The sequence below is a fragment of the Molothrus ater genome, chromosome 1 (assembly GCF_012460135.2).
Source record: "Molothrus ater isolate BHLD 08-10-18 breed brown headed cowbird chromosome 1, BPBGC_Mater_1.1, whole genome shotgun sequence".
Taxonomy (NCBI): Eukaryota; Metazoa; Chordata; class Aves; order Passeriformes; family Icteridae; genus Molothrus; species Molothrus ater.
Genome location: NC_050478.2, coordinates 105,408,750 through 105,430,141, shown reverse-complemented (window position 1 = coordinate 105,430,141; position 21,392 = coordinate 105,408,750). Strand labels below are relative to the sequence as shown.

At 40.5% G+C, this 21,392-nt stretch overlaps 1 protein-coding gene across 2 annotated transcripts; it reads left to right on the top strand.

The window, feature by feature from the left end:
- The first annotated feature begins 1,897 nt into the window (after nucleotides 1–1,897).
- Nucleotides 1,898–20,820, top strand: USP14 (ubiquitin specific peptidase 14). 2 transcript variants are annotated; one of them, XM_036397249.2, is made up of 16 exons: nucleotides 1,898–1,998; nucleotides 4,467–4,612; nucleotides 5,135–5,167; nucleotides 6,618–6,722; nucleotides 8,327–8,430; nucleotides 10,444–10,502; nucleotides 12,363–12,493; nucleotides 12,782–12,868; nucleotides 13,602–13,681; nucleotides 15,207–15,321; nucleotides 16,665–16,730; nucleotides 17,015–17,107; nucleotides 18,111–18,239; nucleotides 19,181–19,241; nucleotides 19,859–19,966; nucleotides 20,095–20,820. In XM_036397249.2, the coding sequence occupies exons 1-16, from the start codon at nucleotides 1,983–1,985 to the stop codon at nucleotides 20,244–20,246; spliced, it is 1,485 nt and encodes a 494-aa protein (XP_036253142.1). In that variant the 5' UTR covers nucleotides 1,898–1,982; the 3' UTR covers nucleotides 20,247–20,820. The 2 variants fall into 2 exon arrangements, with proteins under 2 accessions (XP_036253142.1, XP_036253151.1); XM_036397258.2 differs by having other exon boundaries at nucleotides 1,899–1,998; nucleotides 12,782–12,862.
- Nucleotides 20,821–21,392: the final 572 nt, after the last annotated feature.

Below are 21,392 nucleotides of genomic sequence, written 5' to 3'. Positions count from 1 at the left end.
CAGCAGGTCCAAGTAACAAAAGATTTCATCACTTTTGCTAGTCAATTTTAACAATTAAATCACTTTAGTAAATGGTAAACTCCATCTTTATTCAAGACCAGCATAATCCAGCAAAATCTCAGCATAACACCCTCTGAAGCTTCTCTGTGAAATGTAATCCTTGCTCCCCCAAACCTCCTTGTCCCATCTAGGAGCCTACACTGAACAAAAAATCAACTTTTGCTCTTCTTCTCCATGACAAACTGAAAAGACAGAAATTTCTAAATCTTTCATGTTAAGGCTTACGTTCAAACCCTGGTTACTTTTATGGCCATTTTATATTTCATTCTTCAACTGTTTCAAACTGAAAATCACATTTGGGGGACAGCAAGGAAAAGATCCTTCTTGTTGAGGATATCAACTCTGGCAAAAGTATGGCCAGAAGTGCACATGCCAACAACCAGACATTGTATAAGCTGTGGCAGAAGCTCTTCGCAGCTGCACCTGTAAGCAGCAGAGAAGTGTTGGGTTTCCAGAGGTGGGAGCTAGGAGGGGTCCAAGGAAGAGATGCTTCTCTCGTCTCATTCTCTCCCTTGCATCTTAAAGCACTGCTTTGGTTTCTTTAAGCACATCTGAATACCAAGAGTTTTTGTAGAAGCAGTTGAGATTTGGGTCTCCATGTCTACTGGTTTTAATGTTTACAACTTGGGGTTTATCACACTGAAGGCTCCTGGCTGTTGCCATCACACCCATCCTTCAATGCTTCTTATCTATCACTTGAGCCTAAAATATATTGCTGGTTGTACTCATCTCCTTTCCTCCCAATGAAGTTCTTCTGTTGGTAATTTTAGCTCCTACTTCACCCTTTCCTATAAACTAAACCTATTTCATCACACAAGAGCTTTTTTATTTTTTCTGCCTCCCTTCCCCTGCCTTGAGCAATCACAGCTTTTGGCAGACGCCTGGGGGTGCAAAAGCCCAGCTCAGCTCTCAGAGAATCGCAGCGTCACAGAATGGGTCAGGCTGGGAGGGAGCACAGCGGGTCCAACCTCCAATTTCATCCAACCTCCCTTCTCAAGCAGAGTCATCCTAAAGCACATTGCACAGAATTGCATCCAGCTGGTTCTTGAGTATCTCCAGTGAGAGAGACTCCACAACTGTCTGTGAAATCTGTTCCAGTGCAGGGTCACCCACACATTAAAGACATTCTTCTTGTGTTCAGGTGGAATTTTCTGTGCACTGGCTGCCACTAGTTGCCTCTTGTCCTATTGCTTGTCACCACTGAGGAGAGCCTGGCTCCACCCTCCCTTTAGATATTTACACACATTGATGAGGCCCTCTCTCAGTCCTCTCTTCTCGAGGCTGAACAGGCCCAGCTCTCAGCGTGTCATTGTGACAGAGATGCTCCTGTCCCTTAATCGTCTTTGTCGCCCTTCCCTAGACTCAGGAGCTCCAGGAGCTCCCTGTCTCTGTTGCACTGGCGATCCCAGAACTGGACACACTCTCGCCTCAGCCCTGCGCCCTCCACACCGACGTTCCCTGCCCGCGGCACCAGCACCGCCTGCCCCTCATTCTGGCGGTCGGGCCCGTTCCACACTCCAGGCCGGCCCGCTCTGCCTAGGGCTCGCAGGATTAACGGGATGCAGACCGGGCCCGCTCCCGGCCCGCTCTGCCCAGGGCTCGCAGGATTAACGGGATCCAGACCGGGCCCGCTCCGGCCCGCTCTGCCCAGGGCTCGCAGGACAAACGGGATCCAGGCCGGGCCCGCTCCCGCCGCCGGCCCCGCCCGTTCCGGCGCTGCGCGCGCACTGCTCCCGCCCCGCTTCCGCCGCCCCCGGCCGCGCTTGCAGCGTCATCCCGGGGGCTGGTTTGAATGAGACCCCGAGCGGGGCCGGGACCCGCCACCGTCGCCACCGCCGCCGCCCGCCCGCGCCCGCCCGCGCCGCGCCCCGCCGCCCTGCGCCCGCCCGCCCCGCCGTGCGCCCGGGCCGCGCCGCTCCGCCATGCCGCTCTTCTCAGGTGAGCGCGGCGCCCGCCCCTCCCGCCGGGCCCGGCCCGGGAGCGCTGCCTCGGCCCCGGCCCCGGCGGCGGGAGGCGCCTCGCACGTGCGCGCCCATCCCGGCCGGGCCGGCGGCGGGAGCGCCCCGGGAGGCGCGGCCCGGGCCGTGAGGAGGGAGGGAAGGGAAGCGGGGAGGCAGCGCTGGCCTGGCCCTGCTGGCGGGAGGGCGGGTGTCAGTCGCGGGCCGCCGTGCCTCGGCACTGCCCTGTCTCGGTTTGCTCTGGGCTCCTGCTAAAAGAGAAGTGGTGCTGTCCCTGTGGTGAGCCAGAACGCTGCATCTGCGCCTTCCTGGTGCGTCTGCCTCCGCTCTTTGAAATTCCATTCTATCCTACAGGCTCCGATGGGTTGGAAAAGCCCAAGTCCAACCTTTGACCAGGCACCACTATGTCAACTAGACCAGGGCACTGAATGGCACATCCAGCCCTCTCTTAAACACCGCCAGGCATGGTGACTTCACCGCCTTCCTGGGCAGAATATTCCAGTGTCTAATCACCCTTTCTGTGAAGAAATTCTTCCTAATGTCTAGCCTAAACCTGAAATTAAAGCTTTCTTAAATTGTACCTCATCCTCCTGGCCCTTCTTGCTGTGAGGAAAGGTTTCCGTGGAAGACTTCAAGAACAAAGCCGCCAGTGACACTTCTGGGACCAGTTACTGCCTTGATGATATCTCACAGATTTGGCCTGTTTGGGCCTTCAGTTTTTTAGGTAGTATGCAGCCTCAGCACACAGCTTGTCCACTGTTTTGGCTGTGGTTAGCAAATTGAGATCCTTATGTCATTGTAATGATTTTTCCTGAATTCATCCAAATCTAGTGGAGTCTCCCTCATTGGAGATACTCAGGAATGGTTTGGGCACAGTCCTGTGGTTTGTGCTCTGGGATGGCCCCCTCGAGCAGCAAGGTTGGATGAGATGAGCCTCTGTGTTCCCTTCCAACCTGACCTGTTCTGTGATGTGTATGTGCTGTGTTTTCTGATCAGCAGGGAAAATACATTCTTCTCTTTCTTACTTTACATTGTTTTCACATTAACTAGTTTCTCTTTCGTTTTGCACAAAGTCTTGGTTGCAGTCCCTGAAGAGAAGACAGTCATGCTCTTCTGTTCTTCCTCTTGAGTGCTGCATTGTCAAAACCAGCGACACTACAGATTAATAATTGCTAACTCTTCTGCATATTTAGCAGTGGAAGCATGACTGTTCAAAAATTCAAAATCAAAAGTCTGACTTGCAGACTCTCAGTGCAGCTGAATTGATCAGTGACTGAGTGGGTTGTCTTCCTGGAAAATGGGAAAAGCCTTGTGCTTCATAGGTCTTAAATATGCAAAATAATAAATGTGTTTTTTAAAAAATCGAAACATTGGGCAAAATATATATGCTTTCTATTAGAAATACTGAAAAGTTGGTCATTTTGACTTCCTTTGTAGACTAATTTAGTCTAACTCATTTAGACTTGCTTTTGATTATTCTGTAATACTACACATCACAAGCATTGCATACATCTGAAATCTGAACCTTTTTGGAAGGGTTTTTAAAATTATGACTTCTAGGAGTTTTGTGTTTTGAAAAGGTATGGTTGCTGTAATATACTTATGTAAAACCAAACCAGAGGTAGAAGGATGTGGCTTTCCTAAAGTCTGGTATTTCAGCCACTTACTATGCATTGAGGATATTGCTGTGTGCTCTATTTTACAGGTTCAGTAAAATCTCAGCTTGCTAAGGAAGCCTTATGTACCTATGTTAGTTCTTGGAAGTGGTCAAAGTTGTGTCACTGTTCTGTTCACTGTAGAGGCACACAGCTTATTCCAGGCATTTTGTGTCTGCTCTTGGTCATTACTGACCTCACCACAGTGAAGTTAACATTCCATTGTGCCATTCTGCCTCCTGTTTCTGCTAATGATCTCGTTTCCAGCGTCGAGGTTTACATTTTTGGTGACCAAATTTCACTTTGCTTCTTAATTCCAGTCCTGCACCTTACTGGGGTCAATAGCCTTGCTTTTAAAGAACGCTGTATTGTTTTCCTCTGAAGGAGGACGGAAGTGCTGCGGATAACTGAGCTGGAATCGCACCTCTGAACTTCCCTCAGAAAGTTCAGTTGTTTGCCACAAGCAGTGCCAGGAGAATGGGAGAGTTAGTTCCAAACTGCTTTTCTGAAGACCTGCAGAAGGATTTCTCATGCTGTTAGACAAACTTATCGTTTACAGAGTTTCTCTGTATCTTACTTTTCACTTGTTTTGTAGGATATTTTTAGACCTGCTGGAGGTGGTATGTTCTGATGGATGAGGTGCCATATAGTAAAGGTGTTCCCTACCTTCATTACTGACAATTTTAAGAGCCGAAAACAGAATGTTTTGAGACTGTGTGAAGTCTTGGTAATCTTGGTAATTGCATTCTTGAGTATTAGGAAATAATCAAGTTTCAAAACATTTTGTTTGCAGTGAATGTGAAATGGGGAAAAGAGAAATTCGATGGCGTGGAGCTGAACACTGATGAACCTCCGATGGTCTTCAAAGCCCAGTTATTTGCACTGACCGGAGTTCAGCCAGCCAGACAGAAAGTTATGGTTAAAGGAGGAACTCTGAAGGTAGAAATCAGTTTTTTATATTATGTCTAACTTTGTTATGTGTTAACATGAACAATGACGATGTTTCTGGGTGTTCCTCTGGAAGATCTTTGGTTGTATGTGTTAAACTGACTGTACTTCTTTACTCATTTGTACAAAACAGCTTGGTGGGAGACTTCTTGTTACTTTTTTATGTTCAGAATCTGAATGCAATTTTTTTCTTTCTAGCTTGTTTAAGAGAAGTTTCTTGGGTGCTTCTCTACTGGAGAGTTACTGGTTTAACGAGATGTGGGCAGTTTTGCTGCAAAAAGTTGTTTACATTTAGGCAGTGTTGAACAATGCATGGGAAACCTAATTGAACACACAGCTTGGCTGCTTTTTATTTTTGTCAGATGAGACTTGATAACATGTAAATAGTTAATATTGTGTAACCTTGGATGAAACACAATTGTATATTTAGAAATGTGATTAATATTAATGAAAATATTTGCTACAAGTATCTTGCTACAAGATAACTAACTTGTCTTTTATTTTATTTCACAGGATGATGACTGGGGAAACCTAAAAATAAAGAATGTAAGTTCTGAGCAGTAAATTTTACTATTCTAATTTTTTATTTTAGCATATGAAGAAAGGCTTGAAAGTGCTTGCTGTTTCTGTTTGAATGGACAGTGCTATCTCAAAAAGTTATACCTTGAAAAATAATTTTATAGATGTCATATGTAAGCATGCTTAGAAAGGTCTCACCATTGATGTATGAAAAACTTTTTTTTTTTTTTTTTTTGCATCAATAGGGAGCTCATACTATCTTTTCTGGAGTAGTTGAGTGCATATATTTATTTATTCCATACAAGAAATGTTCTGGATCAGAGCAGTGCTGTCTTATCTGTGATCATAAAAATAAGTGATGCTGTTTAGAGAGATCTGGTGAACCTAGGTACTGTCTGTAGACCCTTGTCCTTGCACGTCTCCAGCACAGACAAATGTGTTGGTGATGCCGAAGTTACACCTCTACTTATGTCCTTTTTTACCAACCTGCTGAAATGTGCTCTCCTGTGTTAAATAGCTGCTGTTTTTAAAGAAAGCATTAGTAATGATAATTGATACATTTGGCTAGTTCAAAAAGAAAACAGAAAGTGTTTGTGTTGCTTGCCTGTATAATATTGCATCAGGGGATCCCACAGATTTTTCTTGGGGTTTTTTTTGTGTCATTTTTGTTACTGTGCATCTCTTGTAACCTCTTGTAACAGCTTTACTCCAGTTCTTCACTAGGCAGATTGAATTAGGTAGCGTTGCTCTTACCCTTGTAACTAGTTAGCAGCCTGTAGCTGCAGCTATTGTAGCAAAATTATTCAGCAAAAATGCAGTACATAATATTCTTGTCTTTTTCTGCATGTGGTTGTGCTAATAGCTGCTTTTATTCATTTTAATAATGTTATATACAAGTTCTAGGGATTTATTTACACTGTCAAAGCAGTTTCTCTTCATTCTGTTGTTCATCCTTTTCCTTAGCACTGTATGTTTCAAGACTCCAGATAGTAATTTTCTCCTCATTTGACAGATCTTATTGTGTAGATGTGCTCCTGTTGAATGCTGAAAGATTCCTTTTCATATTATGCTAGTTCAGCAAGCATGGAAACCTGATTGACTTTTTTTTTTTTACACCTTAAGTGTTAGTTCTCATGTCTAAACTGATGTGGTAGTTTAGGTTATTTTTCACTTTTCAACTAGTTTAACCCAGAACTTGCCAGGAAAGCTCACCAGATGTTTCAGTGGAAACATTTAGCATGGATAATTCTGTGGAGTTGTTCTCAGTAGGTACTTCCTAGATAAGAGGAATTGAGGTACACCCTAAAGTCACAGTAGTGCAGTATTGGTTTCTGTTAAACTAAGAGATAAATAAATAAATAAATAAATAAACTCTGTTTATTTTTGGGGAAATTGCTGAAGTACGTTAGGAGCTTGAGGGTTTGAGTGGAAATAAGTGTCCTTAGACATTGATTGCTGTTTTTTGCTGTGTTTCCAGGGCATGACCTTACTAATGATGGGTTCCGCCGATGCGCTTCCAGAAGAGCCGGTTGCTCGCCCCATCTTCGTGGAGGACATGACAGAGGAGCAGTTGGCCTCGGCTGTAAGCATGTTTCCAACTTCAGTTTCTTGTAAACCTTCGTCATGGCAAGTTCTTAAATGCTTGCAGTTGCTTAAAAGTGGGTTTTGAAGCTGTAGTGTCTGTTTAGCATCTTCACCAAGAATCACAAATTTACATTGATGACCAAACTGGGAGCAGTAAAAAGAAATCTGGGATTTAATTTAAAAATCGTACAATTAGTGCTGTTTTTCCTTTGAGCATGCAGCTTAGTAGATTTTCTAAAAATAGCATTGTGATGTTTTTAAAGATGAAGTTGTATTGCCCTTACTGCATCAGTGTCCTGTATTTTGCCTAAACAAGGCTTCTTAGATATGCAGAATTATTTCCTGCCTCTTTCATATCTGTGAGGAGAAACTAGGGTTTGTTTTAGGGTGGGGTGTATTTGGGGATTTGTTACTAGTATTAGGTCAACTTTGTGAAAAATGAAAATAAGTTTGACACGTGTTTTGCTTTGTGGAAGTAAAGCATAAATAATCTATTATTTTCTTAATGAAGAAACTCCTGAGTTCCCTTTTTTACAGCTTGAAAGGCTTAATTTTCTCACCAATCATTTGAACTGCAAGCTTTTTCATACTTAACAGTTGCATGATTTTTGTCAACTGTGCATGCAGAATAGAAATACTTTGGTGCATGTCTGTATGAAAAAGGATCTATAGTTCATGACTGGGTTTGTGTGCTTCAGGATTTAGGGCTTTCCAGGCCACCTGCAGGTGAAGGGTATTTATGGATTTTAGAGTAACCCCATACACAGACATTGAGATAACTGAGAGGCAAGCAAGGAGGTGATTTCACTATCAGATAACATTTCAAAAAAGTTGGTCACATGGAAATTTTTTTACACATCAAAATTCAGTCATTTGCAGTGCATGTGTTCACTTCTGAGATATGCTGAATGAGTTCTCTCTTCCTAAAATAATCTATTTGTATTGGTATGCAGTACATTAAACGATGTGTTTTTCCCTGACAAATACCTAAGTATTCAGGATTACAGAAAAAGAAAGAAAAATTCTATTACGTGGTGATTTATAGTTATTTCTGAAACTGGTTAGCTTACTATTAGTTGGCCTTTGCATTGGTCAAAACTTCAGAAATTCACAAGTTGTCTGAAAAGATCAAGTTAATGATCTGTTGCAAATTTCTGGAGAGAAGTTTAAACAATGCTTTTGTTTCCAACTATGAACTCCATCATTTTCAGAGTTTTACTGAAAACTGATTTTAATTAAAACATCAGTGTTTTGTACAAATGTATTCATGTGGAAATTTCATGGAAATAGAATTTTAAGGTCAAAACTTGAATGGGATTATAGTTGAACTTTCTGAATGATTGCATGCTTGAAGAATATATTCATTAAACTAAACATGCCGAGAAAAACCCCCAAAGCATTCCTGAATGTTCCCTAAAAGTATCAAATAGTGTAATGATAAATATAAAGTGGATCTGGGAAGCCTCATAACATTTGATGGAATATTCCCGGTTTTATGCATAATCCATGTGCTTAGAAGTCGATGTCACATTATAGTGTTTGTACAAAAATGGTTGCCACTTCTTTCTGACCTTCAAGCACCCTTGTGAATTTTTTTGGTAGATGGAATTGCCATGTGGATTGACAAACCTTGGCAACACTTGCTACATGAATGCTACGGTTCAGTGTATCCGCTCCGTGCCAGAAGTGAAAGAGGCCCTTAAAAGGTAGGACAAAAATACCGTGACTAAAATGTTTCCTTTAGCTTATGAAGATGATATTTTGCAGAATGGTCATCTTCATACTGGTATGGATTATCATGACAATCTATTACTCTTTAGGTCTATTCAAGATTAAGAGAATGATTAATTAAAGTTTATCCTATGGCTGTGTTAGTCTGTACTTTAATAAAAAAGTTAAGACTTTGTGTTTCTTGGAACTGGCTTTTAATAGAGAGAATGTGTTTTGCTTAGCTAGAAAGTAGTTCCTATCAAGACCAGTTTAAAATTCTAAAATAAGCTACTGAACTCTTAACCCTGTTTTTTTGCTGTTAGTTTTTATGGTCCTGTTCTGCATAAAAGAACCATATGGGAGTCCTGTTCCTTTGAGGAATATTTCCTGCAATGGTTCCATTGCACAGTATTTTCAGCTGTGAAATTCTGACATTTGCAACTTGGAGATACAGCAGGAAGTTCTAAGGCATGTCTTCATGGAATTTTGTTTTTGCTAATTTGTTCTGATTGTAGGATAACTTTTCTGATTTTTGTTTGTTTGTTTTTGTTATTCTAGACTGAAATGTGAAAATTGCTAGTGGTTTTTTGTGGTTGGTTGGTTTTTTTTTTTTTTGTAAGAAATATACAAGAAAATTGAAAGTCATGAATGTTGAAGGAAAAAAGAATACCTGCCAATGTGACCTGAATTTGTCCTCCAGATGAATTGTAATGAGAAAACAATGAGTATTTCTAAAAAGTGAGAATTAGGTAGAACATTATTGCCATCTTAGAGTTAATTTAATTCCTTTTCCCCTGCTTTCTTGATTCCCAGCTGGATATTCTGTATTACTGTAATCACTTGTTATTTAAGTAGTTATAAACAGTTTTTCATTCTGTTAGCAGGTGAACCTTTATTATTAAGCACTGAGAACTACTCGTGAAGTACAGAAATTTGATTTCAGGGTTTTTATCGGCTATCGGTGTTATCATTTTTGCGAAGTCTTTATTTCCATGTGAAGGACTCTTGAGTTATGACACTGAATCTGAATATTGGACAAATTTAACATACTCAAAAGCAAAATGTAGCCCGTGAAACTGGCAGACTGCAATACAAGATGTGGCCGTATTGTCTGTGGGAAGTCAGATTCACACTCGGATTCAAGCTCTGTTTTTCTTTGGAGATTTAGCCTTTTTTTGGTCTTCCTTGCTTGATGACAGCATGGCAGGCTATAGGGTACATGGCAGTGGGAAGGTGTGAAAGGACTCATTTGGGAAAGCTGTTACAGCTTCTTTCCTGAGGCCTGCTCTCCCCAAGGAACTCCTCCCTGTTCTGTAGCATGCCAGGGGAAATTTTCCTGCTTGTCATCTAGCAATGGTCAGAATTTCAAAAGTCCAGTCTGAGATTAGAGAATGTGTGAGACCCTCCTTTTGCTTGAAGGCTTTGGGGAGTCTGTTCCTCATCCAGCTGCTAAATTAGGAATTTAAAGAAGAGTGGTAGGTTCTTGTCATATAGGTAGACTCCCATTCCTTTTCAGTCTAGAAAATACTTCCCCAAGAAAACATCTCACCTCTCACTGTTTTGCTTCTGCTGTGGAGGGAGGAAGCAAGCTTGCCCTCCATCTCTGTGCATTTTATCTGACATCTATCCCTGAAGGTGGTTTTTTTTCACATGTATCTGAAGAAGCCATGGCAAATGTTTCAGAAATGGGGTAGCTTTTGTTCAGACTTTCTCAGTTTCTTTAAAAATAAAACAAGTCTTTGAGGCAAAAGGATTAGAGAAACAGCAGTGATGTAGCCAGACTTCTTGGTCTACCTTTACTTACTCTCTGAAAGATGCCAGTTCCTTTGCTTCCATGCTTGCAAAATAGCTGAAACTTTGAGGTAAATGTGAGTGAATCTTACCTTTGGTTACTTCTGGCTTGGTGATAGATTTCCTTTAAATGAATCCAGTTGCTGCCTGCTTCAAAAACCCGACTGTCCTTCCTGTTTGTGTTTAATTGCATGCAAATTATTTTTCTTCCCTTTTAGGTATGGTGGTGCCTTAAGAGCTTCAGGAGAAATGGCCTCTGCTCAATACATTACTGCAGGTTGGTGTTTAGAGTAGAAAACAGGGGTTTAGGCAAGTGTGTGATTTCTTGCTAACTGCAGATGAAATTTGCAGCTAAAACTCTGTGTATTGTTCTTTAGTGCATATGCCTTAGGAATGTCAGATCTTCTGGCACTGGAGGATTCATTTTGTCTTTAAAGGCTATTCTGCCCCTGCCTGCAAGGCATTTATCTCTGCACATTGTCAGGCTGCAGGCTAAGGAAAAGATACTTCAGAGTGATCTAGGCTTAGATAGAAACAACTTGTATCTCTAAATTGTTTTACATGTAGGCATGAAGTAATTGGAACTTCCTAAAGCAGATTCCATCCATCCATCCATCTATTGGTTTGATCACTTTGTGCAGAAATACTTTAGTTCTTTATTTCACATAGTGGTAGGCTAACACCATCCTCCTGGGATATGTATGTCACTGGTGGTTTTTAATATGATTTATTGCCTGAGCATTATTGTTACAGTGGAAAATGATGCTTTACCAGTGGTCTTAGTCTTTGCCCTAAATATCCAGATTTCATAACTGGAGTGGAAAGGAGAGTCTTCAAAACAGAAGTTACTCTTTGTTGTGGTGGTGTGGGTGCTCACACTGTGGGAGCTCATGGTGGCCCTGTGTCTTCAAGCTCTAACTAGAGCTCTAGTTAGACCCCTTACACTTGAACAAGGGTACTACTTGTCCACTTTTTCTTTTTTTACTCTATTTCATTGCCCCACTAAGATGCTGGGCCAGGACACTGGGATTTCTACCAGTCCATTTAAGGAAAAACAAAACAATATAAGGAAGGAAAGGTCCAGTTTGTGGGTATGCCTGCTGATCGAATTTTGGGGTGGTAAGTTCAATGGTTACTCTATACAGCCATGCCTGCCCCTCCCCTTTTCACTGCCTTTACTTCGTGTCCCTTGTTTTCTTTTTAAGGTGACAGCTCTGCTTCTTAGGAATTTTAATAGTTTAAGTAATTTGTAGTTAATTCTTGGGTGCTGAGCTGTTAAGGAACTCCTGCATGACACTTACGGCATTTTTTTAAAATTGCTGTGTCATATCAGTTGCACCTCTTATCAAGGTCAGTGAAGACATTTCTGAAAGAGGAAGCAACTGACCTTGGTTCCCTGTAATCTTGCTTATGTTCACTTACTGGAGAGAACAATTCATTAGTCTCTTCACTTGTAAATTAGTGACCATGCAGATTGTTGCCTACCTCACAGGGTTGTTGTGAGGATTAACAGGTACCTTTGAAGGGATCTGTGGATTTAAAATGCTGTAACTTGGATAGATAAAACATATGCTAGAGTGTGGAACAAAAAAGAAAGCCATGTGTGTTGTCATGCAGTCAGTATCATTCATTGGATTGCACATAGTTATGTACATATAGCTCTCTGCACATACGCATACACATACTTGTTTTCCTGGGTTTTAAGCATGGGTATTTCCTAGATATTTTATTAAAGTTTTTTTTCCTAGTAGCTGGTGAAACTTAAGTTGCTCTAGAGGATAGATTGTGAATGCCTCCTGGTTTCTCTTGTGAAAATGTTGTTCCTCTGATGTGTTCCAAATGAAATCTTAATTGCTCAAAATTTTTTTCCCCTGTTAGCAGCCAGGAAAGACAAGGCAATATGTGCCAAATTCTCAGAATTGCCATCTTTATGCTTTCAAAGTTGTGTTCAGAAAGGAGATCATAGGTGCACCTGTTATGCCACCTGGAAAATTTGGTCCTGCTTTGGAAAGATCAATTTGGACACTGTTAAATGATCAGTCTTTAAATGTTATTGCTGTTTTACTGTTCTTTTTACACTTCCTGCCATGTTTGAATTGTTTTTTTCGCTTCTCAAAGCATTCACTTTTTCTTCAAGCTCTTAGAGACTTGTTTGATTCCATGGATAAAACTTCCTCCAGTATCCCACCTATCATTCTCCTGCAGTTTTTGCATATGGCCTTCCCACAGTTTGCAGAGAAAGGTGATCAAGGCCAGTACCTTCAACAGGTAAAGACCAATTATTAGCTTATTGTTTAAAATTCTATAGTATGTTGGAAGTTGAGAACAAGAACATTTAAAGACTTTCCTTCTCCTGTGAAAATAAGGGGTGCTTTTTCTGTAGAAAAGTTGTATAGAAGTTGAATGTAATATCAAGTGCTAGTTCTGAGAATGCATGGTGGAATTGGGAGAAATTCTTAGTTAAGGAATCCTCACATTTGGCTTTATAATTGATGGGTTTAATGTTACTAAATCATAATGCTTGTAGTCAGATTTAATGCTGTGCTCCCTTCCTAGGATGCCAATGAGTGCTGGGTGCAGATGATGAGGGTACTACAGCAGAAGCTGGAAGGCATAGAAGGTGATACAATTATGGAGGTAATTGTAGTCTTACTCTAACCAGAAGAAGGATTTATAGTATTTCACATATGTTTTGTTAAGTATTATCTGTTTGTGAGTTCTTTAACGTATGTCTGGAATTGTGAAGTTACTTTCTGATGTTTCTGATCAGCATAATGCTACCATGGTCCTGTCAGTGGTGCTGTGGAGTGTGCTAAAGGAAACCCTTCCCTTTGGGCTGTGTAAGGGGCAGTGTTGCACCAAGCTGGTGGTGACACCTTCTCATGTATGTGGTAGCTGGCCCTGATAACCTGTGAATTCAGCACATAAGAACTTTCTTTTTTTTCTGAAAAAAGTGTGCTACAGTTTTAACTTGAATGGTTAATCTGATACAAGAAATTGCTGAAAGTTTTTCCCCAGATTTTACCAGAACAGCTTTCTCTTTTCTCTGTAAACTGTTTTCTGGAGACTCTTGGCAGGGCCTTGGAAGACTATCCTGAAACTTAAGATAAATTTAAGTTGGGGGGCTAGGGATTTATGAATTTTTGATCTTCCTTGTTAATGGGCTTCAAGTTGGTTTTAACAGCATGTTATAAGCATATTTGTTTTGAAACTTTTATGCTGTGTTAGAAGATTGACTGACTAGGAGAAAATGCACCTATAGAAAGATAAAGGAATAGGCTTTAAAGAATTTAAATAAATGGGGTAATTTTGTCTGTAGAGAAGACTGTATTTACATTCTGTTTAAAGTTACATCATAAGAGATTTTGTTTTACAGGCAGACTCTGGAGCTACAGCAGCATCCTCTAAAAAGAAGAGTTTAATTGATCAATTCTTCAGCATTGAATTTGAAACAGCGTATCCTAAAGACTAAGGCAAGACATAAACAACGGTGATTTCACACTTTAGCAGTTGAGTTCAGGGAGGATGAAAAGCATTGTTCAGAACACTATGGAAAATGAAGGTGTAGGTTGGGGAATGGGATCATGATGTTGTGCAGGAGTACACAGAACTTAACTTTAAGATTGGATATGCTTTGAGAGAGAGGATGATGTGGGGAGAAAGAATGGTAATGAAAATTTACAGAGAAAAAAACCCTTGTTGAATTTCAATAGCACATTTCCTCCCCAGAGAAGATTGGTCCTTACCAGCTTCAAGGATGCTGACATGCTTTATCTAACTAAAAGTAATTGTTGTCCTAAATAGGCTTTTTTGGCTTGTAAGAGTGTGTTGCTGACATACCTGGTGTACTAAAGATGCACAAAAGGTAGCCTGATTGATTTCTTAAGAAATAAATTAGGTGTCCACAGTTGTATGAGTAAGGAACAAATGCAGCTGACAACTTTCTAGTGGGTTCTTTATAGCAGGAAAAAGAGAATATGACCACATGGGGCACACGTCTCATGGCAAGTATTACTCTTTTCCCATTTCTCCACCCCAAAAGCCTGGCTGTCATCAAACTGAGCACCACTTTTAGAAAGAATTATACACTGTGCATTTTGCTTGTCTGAAATAAGGAAACATCCCCTTAGATGAGGTACTGTATCTCATGGTTTGGTAGTAATGACTAATGATTCTTACCTTTTTCTAGGTAAGAATCATGTGTCTCTCTCCCTCTTCTTTGATGTTTGTTGTCCTTAAAATCGTTGGGAGTTTTGGAATGTGTAGCTAAGAGGAATGATGCATAGGCCAGTATCAGCAAGAAGACTTGTTAGAAGAGTTGCAGACTTTCAAAGTGTGATTACAGCAGCATTTGTAGAATAGCTGCAGTCAGAAAAATACCTGCTTGGAAGGAGATAGATGAGAGAAAAGCATTGGGCTAGAACTATGAGAAGAGGAGAGGAACAGACAGAACAGTTAAAAGGAATGTGTAGAAAATAACGAAGGAATTAATTTCATTTCAGTGAAGAGGACAGATACAAGGCAGAGAAAGGAGGCTCTGCATGTTGAAAGAAGCAGGAAGTCTGGCCAGCAGCAGCAGTAGAAGAACTTTATTAATCATAAGCAACAATGGAGTGCAGTGTTGCAGGAGGGCTTTGTAACTGGGTGTTGGCAGCCAGTTTGTGTGTTCTGTGTCCTGGGGGTTGGGTGGTGATTGGGAAGAAAAAAGAAAAAGCAGGCCTTAGGTTAAATGGTGATCAAAGACTTATTTTCCTTTTTTTTTGGTGTGCTGTCTGCCCCTGCTGCCCCTTGTCCTTAGCCACGAAGGAACAGATTGGTCTGAAGGAAGGGCTCCTTCAAATCTTTTTTGTACTATGAGAAGTAAAAGTACTGTCTACACAAGCACAGAATTACCTAAATTGCTGTGCTGCTTGGCATGTTCTTTTCACTAGAGGAGTAGTTCAGCTCTTGGTGCATGATGGTTTTCCTTAATTTTGTGAAGCATGAAATGTACAGAAGCCGAAGAAGAAGAAGTAACTAAAGGAAAGGAGAATCTCCTTCAGCTTAGCTGCTTTATCAATCAAGAAGTGAAATACCTGTTTACAGGACTAAAATTGGTAAGCTATTGCAACTTTTATTGAATTGAAATTCTAAATGGTCTGCATATTTCTCAGTTGAAATTCTAAGTGAGCTAAATGCACTTAGTTCTAAGTGCATTTAATCTGTGACTTGGAATTGATGTCTGCTGTCCAAACATTATGAAGTTTCAGGAATCTTTTTGGTGTTCATTGGGAAGATGGCTGTGAAAGGGAATTGCATGTTAATGTCAAACAGACTTCAGCAGAGCATTATCTTGACCCTGACATGGTGTTCCCCATGCAGGTAACCAAGTGCAAGAGAGTTTCCTCTTTGTTTCTTCAGCTGGGTTTCACTCCAGACTGAGCAGTATCATGATTTATGCAGCAATCAGTTCCCAGAAGGTCCAAAAGTCAACTTGGAAGTAGGCTGGCATTTTGGTTCCTAATTAAAACCCCACCAGATGATGTAACAACTAAATTTGATGTGGCAGAGTTTAAAGGGGGTGTTATTTTCCATCAGACAACATTATTCTCCAGCTTTTTTTAAGTAGAACTCCTTAAGGTTGTCTGTGATTTTTAGGTTATGTATGTATTTTGAAATTGTAAGGGCTTTTTGGGGAGACTGAAATAGAAAGGAGAGGAGCTACTGCAAAACCTTTGTAGTAACTGTGTAAGACTAGGGCAGTGATCTGGTTTGTACAGGACTAAAACCAAGTTGTATGATTCTCAGATAATCTTTGTATATCTCTGCTTTCTTTTTTTTTCTTTTTCCTAACAGAGTTTAGAAGGAAAAGTAGGATAAAATAGCTAATGCTCACAAATGAAAAAAAAAAACTATAAAAAAAGAAATTTCACTTTCAGGCCAAAAAAAATCTGCAACTTATGCTAGATTGCCTGGAGCAAGAGAATTGCAACACTAAGAACCAAGCTAGTCTTTCCCAGAATTTTGTTAGGAGACACCAGCTGTCAATTTAGATGCAGCTCTGGCTGCTTGAGACTGAGAGCTGAGAAATGTGCAAATATTCTTCTCACAGGAAACTTCAGATTTTCTTCAGTTGTGCTCTAAGCATATGATACATTTGTAACCAAGTCCAGATACAATTCATAATAAAATCCAATTGTGAGTTCTACTCCTGTGGAGCAAAATTTTCTGCAGAGAGCAACTCACTGTTGTCAGGGCTCAGGAATGAGCCTGGAGCTGAAGGAATGAATGGGCATAGTCCTTTCTGCCAAGGAATTTCAAAATCTTACGTGTTGTAATGGCTGACAGCAACACAAGACTGGCAGAACAAGATTTAGTTTATGGTTTGTTTACCCCTGTTGTGCTTTTCTCTAAGCTGTGTTTTCTGATGAACATGTGTTACTTCTTTCTCTTGCAACAGCGTCTTCAGGAGGAAATCACCAAACTTTCTCCAACACTGCAGAGAAATGCACTCTATATCAAATCTGTGAGTGGCACTTTCCTTGCTCTTCACAATTCTTTTCAGTTTTCTGTTCCAAACCACACAGTTATTGCTGCAACACCATGTGATTTATGTTTATAAAGCATCTGAGTATCCACTACCAAGAAATTTAAGACAGAGCTTCAATAAAGGAGACTTCATTTTATTCCTGTGGGTTTGTGTACAAATACATTCCCAGAATAGACAGTAGTTTAGGATGACCAGTGTTTAAGGTAAAAAAGATCTGTGAATATTTAAAGTAATACCTTTTTCTAATTTTTTTTTTGTAGTCCAAAATTAGTCGCTTGCCAGCGTACCTGACTATTCAGATGGTTAGATTTTTTTACAAAGAGAAAGAATCTGTGAATGCAAAAGTTCTTAAGGTAAGTTTTTTGCATATTGAAATTCAATTCCTCTTTATGTTTTCTGTGAGTTTTTATTAAGGGTAGACAATGAGGACTTGAAGACTACTTTCTTAATTGTTAATTGTTCGCCTTTAAATTGCATTTAAAAACATTAAAGAGTGCAGTTTCTTTGCTCAAGTGCCAAATAGTTTTGTTCCCAGTTGTGATGGTGTATGGCAAACTACACTACCCAAAATAGACTGAGGAAGGAGGTGAGGGGCAAAAGTGAATTTGTCCCAGTACTGCTAATATTACATCATGACACAATACAATATGTTTTTTGGTCTTTTCTCACCAGTGGTTCTGAGAAGAATGTTTAACTAAGGAGAGGGCCATGCTTTCAAACTCTGAACACTAATGTTCTAATGTTGATGGGAGATGTTTATGCTGTCAGACACTTCCTGCATTAGTTATTTTAATTGTCTGGCTTTCTGATGGACAAATGGAGGAACCAGCTGCCAACAGCTGAATGTTCTGTTTTGCTTTCTGTTGGCCATGGCCAACAGGCCTCGCAGGCTACCCAGGAGCATCATGACAGGTGCTCTTTCCTTACAAGAGGAGGAAATGAAATAAGGATTAAAGGTACATGTTAACTGTTTCAGAAGGTAGTTTGGATAGCACAAAATAACATTTTTGCCAGGGTACAGTCATTCTACATGCTTGCCTCTTTTTTTCTTTTCCCTTAGGCCTGTACAGGTATTTCCATAGTGTGAAAGTATGACAGCTAGCAATAAAGAATCTGATTTATTGTTAGTCTATGCTGAATGTAATAATATAAAGTGGTTTGTTTGTACTGAATTAGACATTCTTCAGTGAAAGCATTGTAGCTCTTTTGGTAAATACTAAAAGAATCCCAGTAGGTCAGGTTGCCATCAATTTGAAGAGGGTTTCATTTAATTTGATTGTGTTGTCTTCCCATGGGAGAAAGCTTTAATGTGGAGTACCAAATCATGCTAATAAACCTTTGTCTTTTACTTCCTAGGATGTCAAATTTCCTCTTATGTTGGATGTGTATGAGCTGTGTACGCCTGACCTGCAGGAAAAAATGGTTTCTTATCGATCAAAATTCAAAGATCTAGAAGACAAAAAAGTAAATCAACAGCCAAAGAATGTAAGTCTCCTGATGCTTTCACTAACTCATACATCTGAAATTGGGGTACTAATAAGGACTAGAGAAAACTTGCTGTCCCTAAACATATTATTTTCTTACATAGCAAACTCCTTGGTATTGAGCTTTAGATCTTTTTATCCTGTATTTTCAGCTATGCCCAAAAGTTTGCTGTAAGTTACACAGAATTATTCTCTTCAAATATTACTGTTAGGTGGCTGCTCCCTTCTTCAGTGGAGTGTAGGAAGCCATTCCCTGCTCAGCAGCTGGAAGGGGTTGTACAAGGCACTGTCATGTGCCTGACTGGTAAAAATTACAGTACGTGTACTAGTAAGCTTAAAGTCAGCACTGTAAAAACTTGGAAAATGGTCTCATGTCTTATCCTGTCTACATAATGCTGACTTCCCTGTCTTTATTGAAGACAAAAGTAAATGAGCTAAAACTGTCATGTTTTAGCCATTTTTTAAAGTTTGCTGGTATTTTTCCTGGCCTAACTCATTGCAAATTCTTCTAAGCATTTGGATAAGGCTTGCATCCCCTCTTACACAGATGGGAGCAAGAAAAGAGTGCTATTTTTGAACAGAATGTATTGGCACTGAGAGTCTGTCTCTGGTATTTTCTTATTGTCACTTCTGCTGCTAGCAAGCCCCCACCAAGGAATAAATCTGCAATTGCAGAATTGTTTCATAAACAAACCCATAAATCTCGTGGGTGAACACTGCAGGCAGTATGTGCTAAAATGTATTTGCTTTAAAACTGATCTTCTTCAGATAAGGGTTTTGTATGTCCACCTAAAAAATACAATAATGAATTTCTTTCAAGTTGAACAAAAATGTTTAGACTTAGAAATGTACTTTAATTAATGGAGACTTGGGATTTGATGTGATTGTGCTAGAGCTTTTATTAAACTGCTCCACATTAATTCAACTTACTCTCTTTTTTAGTCTAGTAAAAGTGATGGTGCACAGAAAGAAGTTAAATATGAACCATTTTCTTTTCCTGATGGTGAGTACAGGGAGGCAAATCTACTTTAAAGTAACTTCCTATTTACTTGTGCTTAAGTGTACCTGATGGTAGCACTATTTTGAGAACCCTGTCTCTTTAATGCTTTTGAAAATTAATCTTGAAAGACTGACAGGAATGGAAAGATTAGGTAAACCAAAACATTGAGCTAGTGAAAGGCATAACTGCCATCCATCTGACAAGCTGGTGATAATAGAAGACAGGCACATCAAAAGACATTTGCATGTAATGTGCACACTGACTTGTCAGTGGGTGGTAGAAGGCTGAAATCCAAACAAAAACTTAAACTGGACTTCTAAAAGTGCTGTGGTGGTGCTGGTGTTGCCTCAGTTTTGGGGAGGCTTGGAGCCTGAAGGCCCAAAGCACTCAGCCTGTGTATTAACTACATAAGTAGTACTTTGGGGTACATATTTATTTCATAAGAATGCACAACATCTTCAGTTTCCTGAGATTCTCCTGGCTGAGAGCTGCTGCTTTAGTTCACAATGGTTTCGTGCTGTGCTGTAGCTGGGCTTTTGCACACACACACACACCTGTGGTGCTGTGGCCTGGCTGATGCATCAAGTAAGACTCAAGGTTACTTTTTCTTTCCCCTTCAGATATTGGCTCTAACAATTGCGGCTATTATGACCTGCAGGCAGTGCTAACTCATCAAGGCAGATCAAGTTCCTCTGGGCATTATGTGTCTTGGGTTAAAAGGAAACAAGGTAAAAAATAATAAACAAATTGCAGCCCTGTTAACCACTCATCACAGCTCCTTTCAGCAAAGGGGCTGTTAAGCAAGCTTAGATTTTATGCACCTAAGTTACAAATGATCCTCTTGTTTTCCTTGCAGATGAATGGATTAAATTTGATGACGACAAAGTCAGCATTGTTACACCTGAAGACATTTTGAGGTTATCTGGGGGTGGAGACTGGCATATAGCTTATGTTCTACTCTACGGGCCTCGCAGGATTGAAGTTGTTGAAGAAGCAGCTGAACAATAGTCTTCCATTCTAGCCATTCTGCCTAGGTGTGAAATAAATGTTGATTACTGATCACTTCTTTAACCCCAGAGCTTTAGCAAGTGGATAAATAATTTGTTCAAACCTTCTCATGTGCAGAGGGATATTGTTTTAAAACTGATCCATGTACCAATTAGTCACTATGGGACTGGACTGCCCACTGTGGTGGTGACAATACTTAAAATAGCTTTAATGTCTTGCAGAAGATAATTTTTTTTTAATGAGCCTCTCCTCCTCCTTCTTCTCTAATGTCATCAAGTATTTATTACACACCTACTCTCACATTTGTTACTCTTGCATGGTTTATACCACAGTTCAGTAGCTGTCCATCCTTTGCCTTACCTGGCAGTTCTGTTAGGAAGGTAGAAGAGAAAGCGTTGCCTTGTTGTGTAACTCAGTGCTGCTGCCCGTAGCCAACAGCTGTGGCTACAATCAAGTATTTGTCCAGCCTGACCTGCTGATTCAGTCTGTTCTGTTGCTGGCATCTCATGATTTCAGAATAAATTGTGATCAACAATGTGTCTCCATTAAAAACAGCTCCTGTCCTGGTACTGTAGTCAGTATGCGTTTGTTTTCACTTCTTGGGCCACCACTGACGAATGTCTCAAAGCAGTCATGGAATAAAGTCACTTTTTTTTTTTTAAGCTGTAGGGATGTGTCTCCTGTCCTGTTACTCATTATTCAGTAGCTAAGTCCAGTGTGGTGGCTGCAAAACTGGGCTTTGCTTTTTTACAGGACCTCCTGCAGTAACTGGATGTGTGTGACTGTTGTAAAAAAAGCCTTTCAGCACTACAGGCTAAAAAGCACTTCAGGCTTTCAGGCTACAGCCTAAAAAGCACTATCAAGGTCATCAACCCCCTCACCCCTTGATGTACAGGTTCCCAGTGTTGATGTGTCCCAGTGCCTTCTGAAGAGCTGGTCCATATTCATATCAAATACTTTCACTTCTGTTGGCAGGGTGGTGAGTTTGCTTGTGCCTCACTTGATCAGAAAGGGTCCTTTTACCCTTCCCTGGGACCTGGCATAAGCTGTGGCCATCACACTCAGCTCTTCTGCCTTGCAATTGTTACTCCAGTGCCACCTTCCTGCACAGCTTCACCTGGGAGCACACCAAAGGCCTGGGGCTCT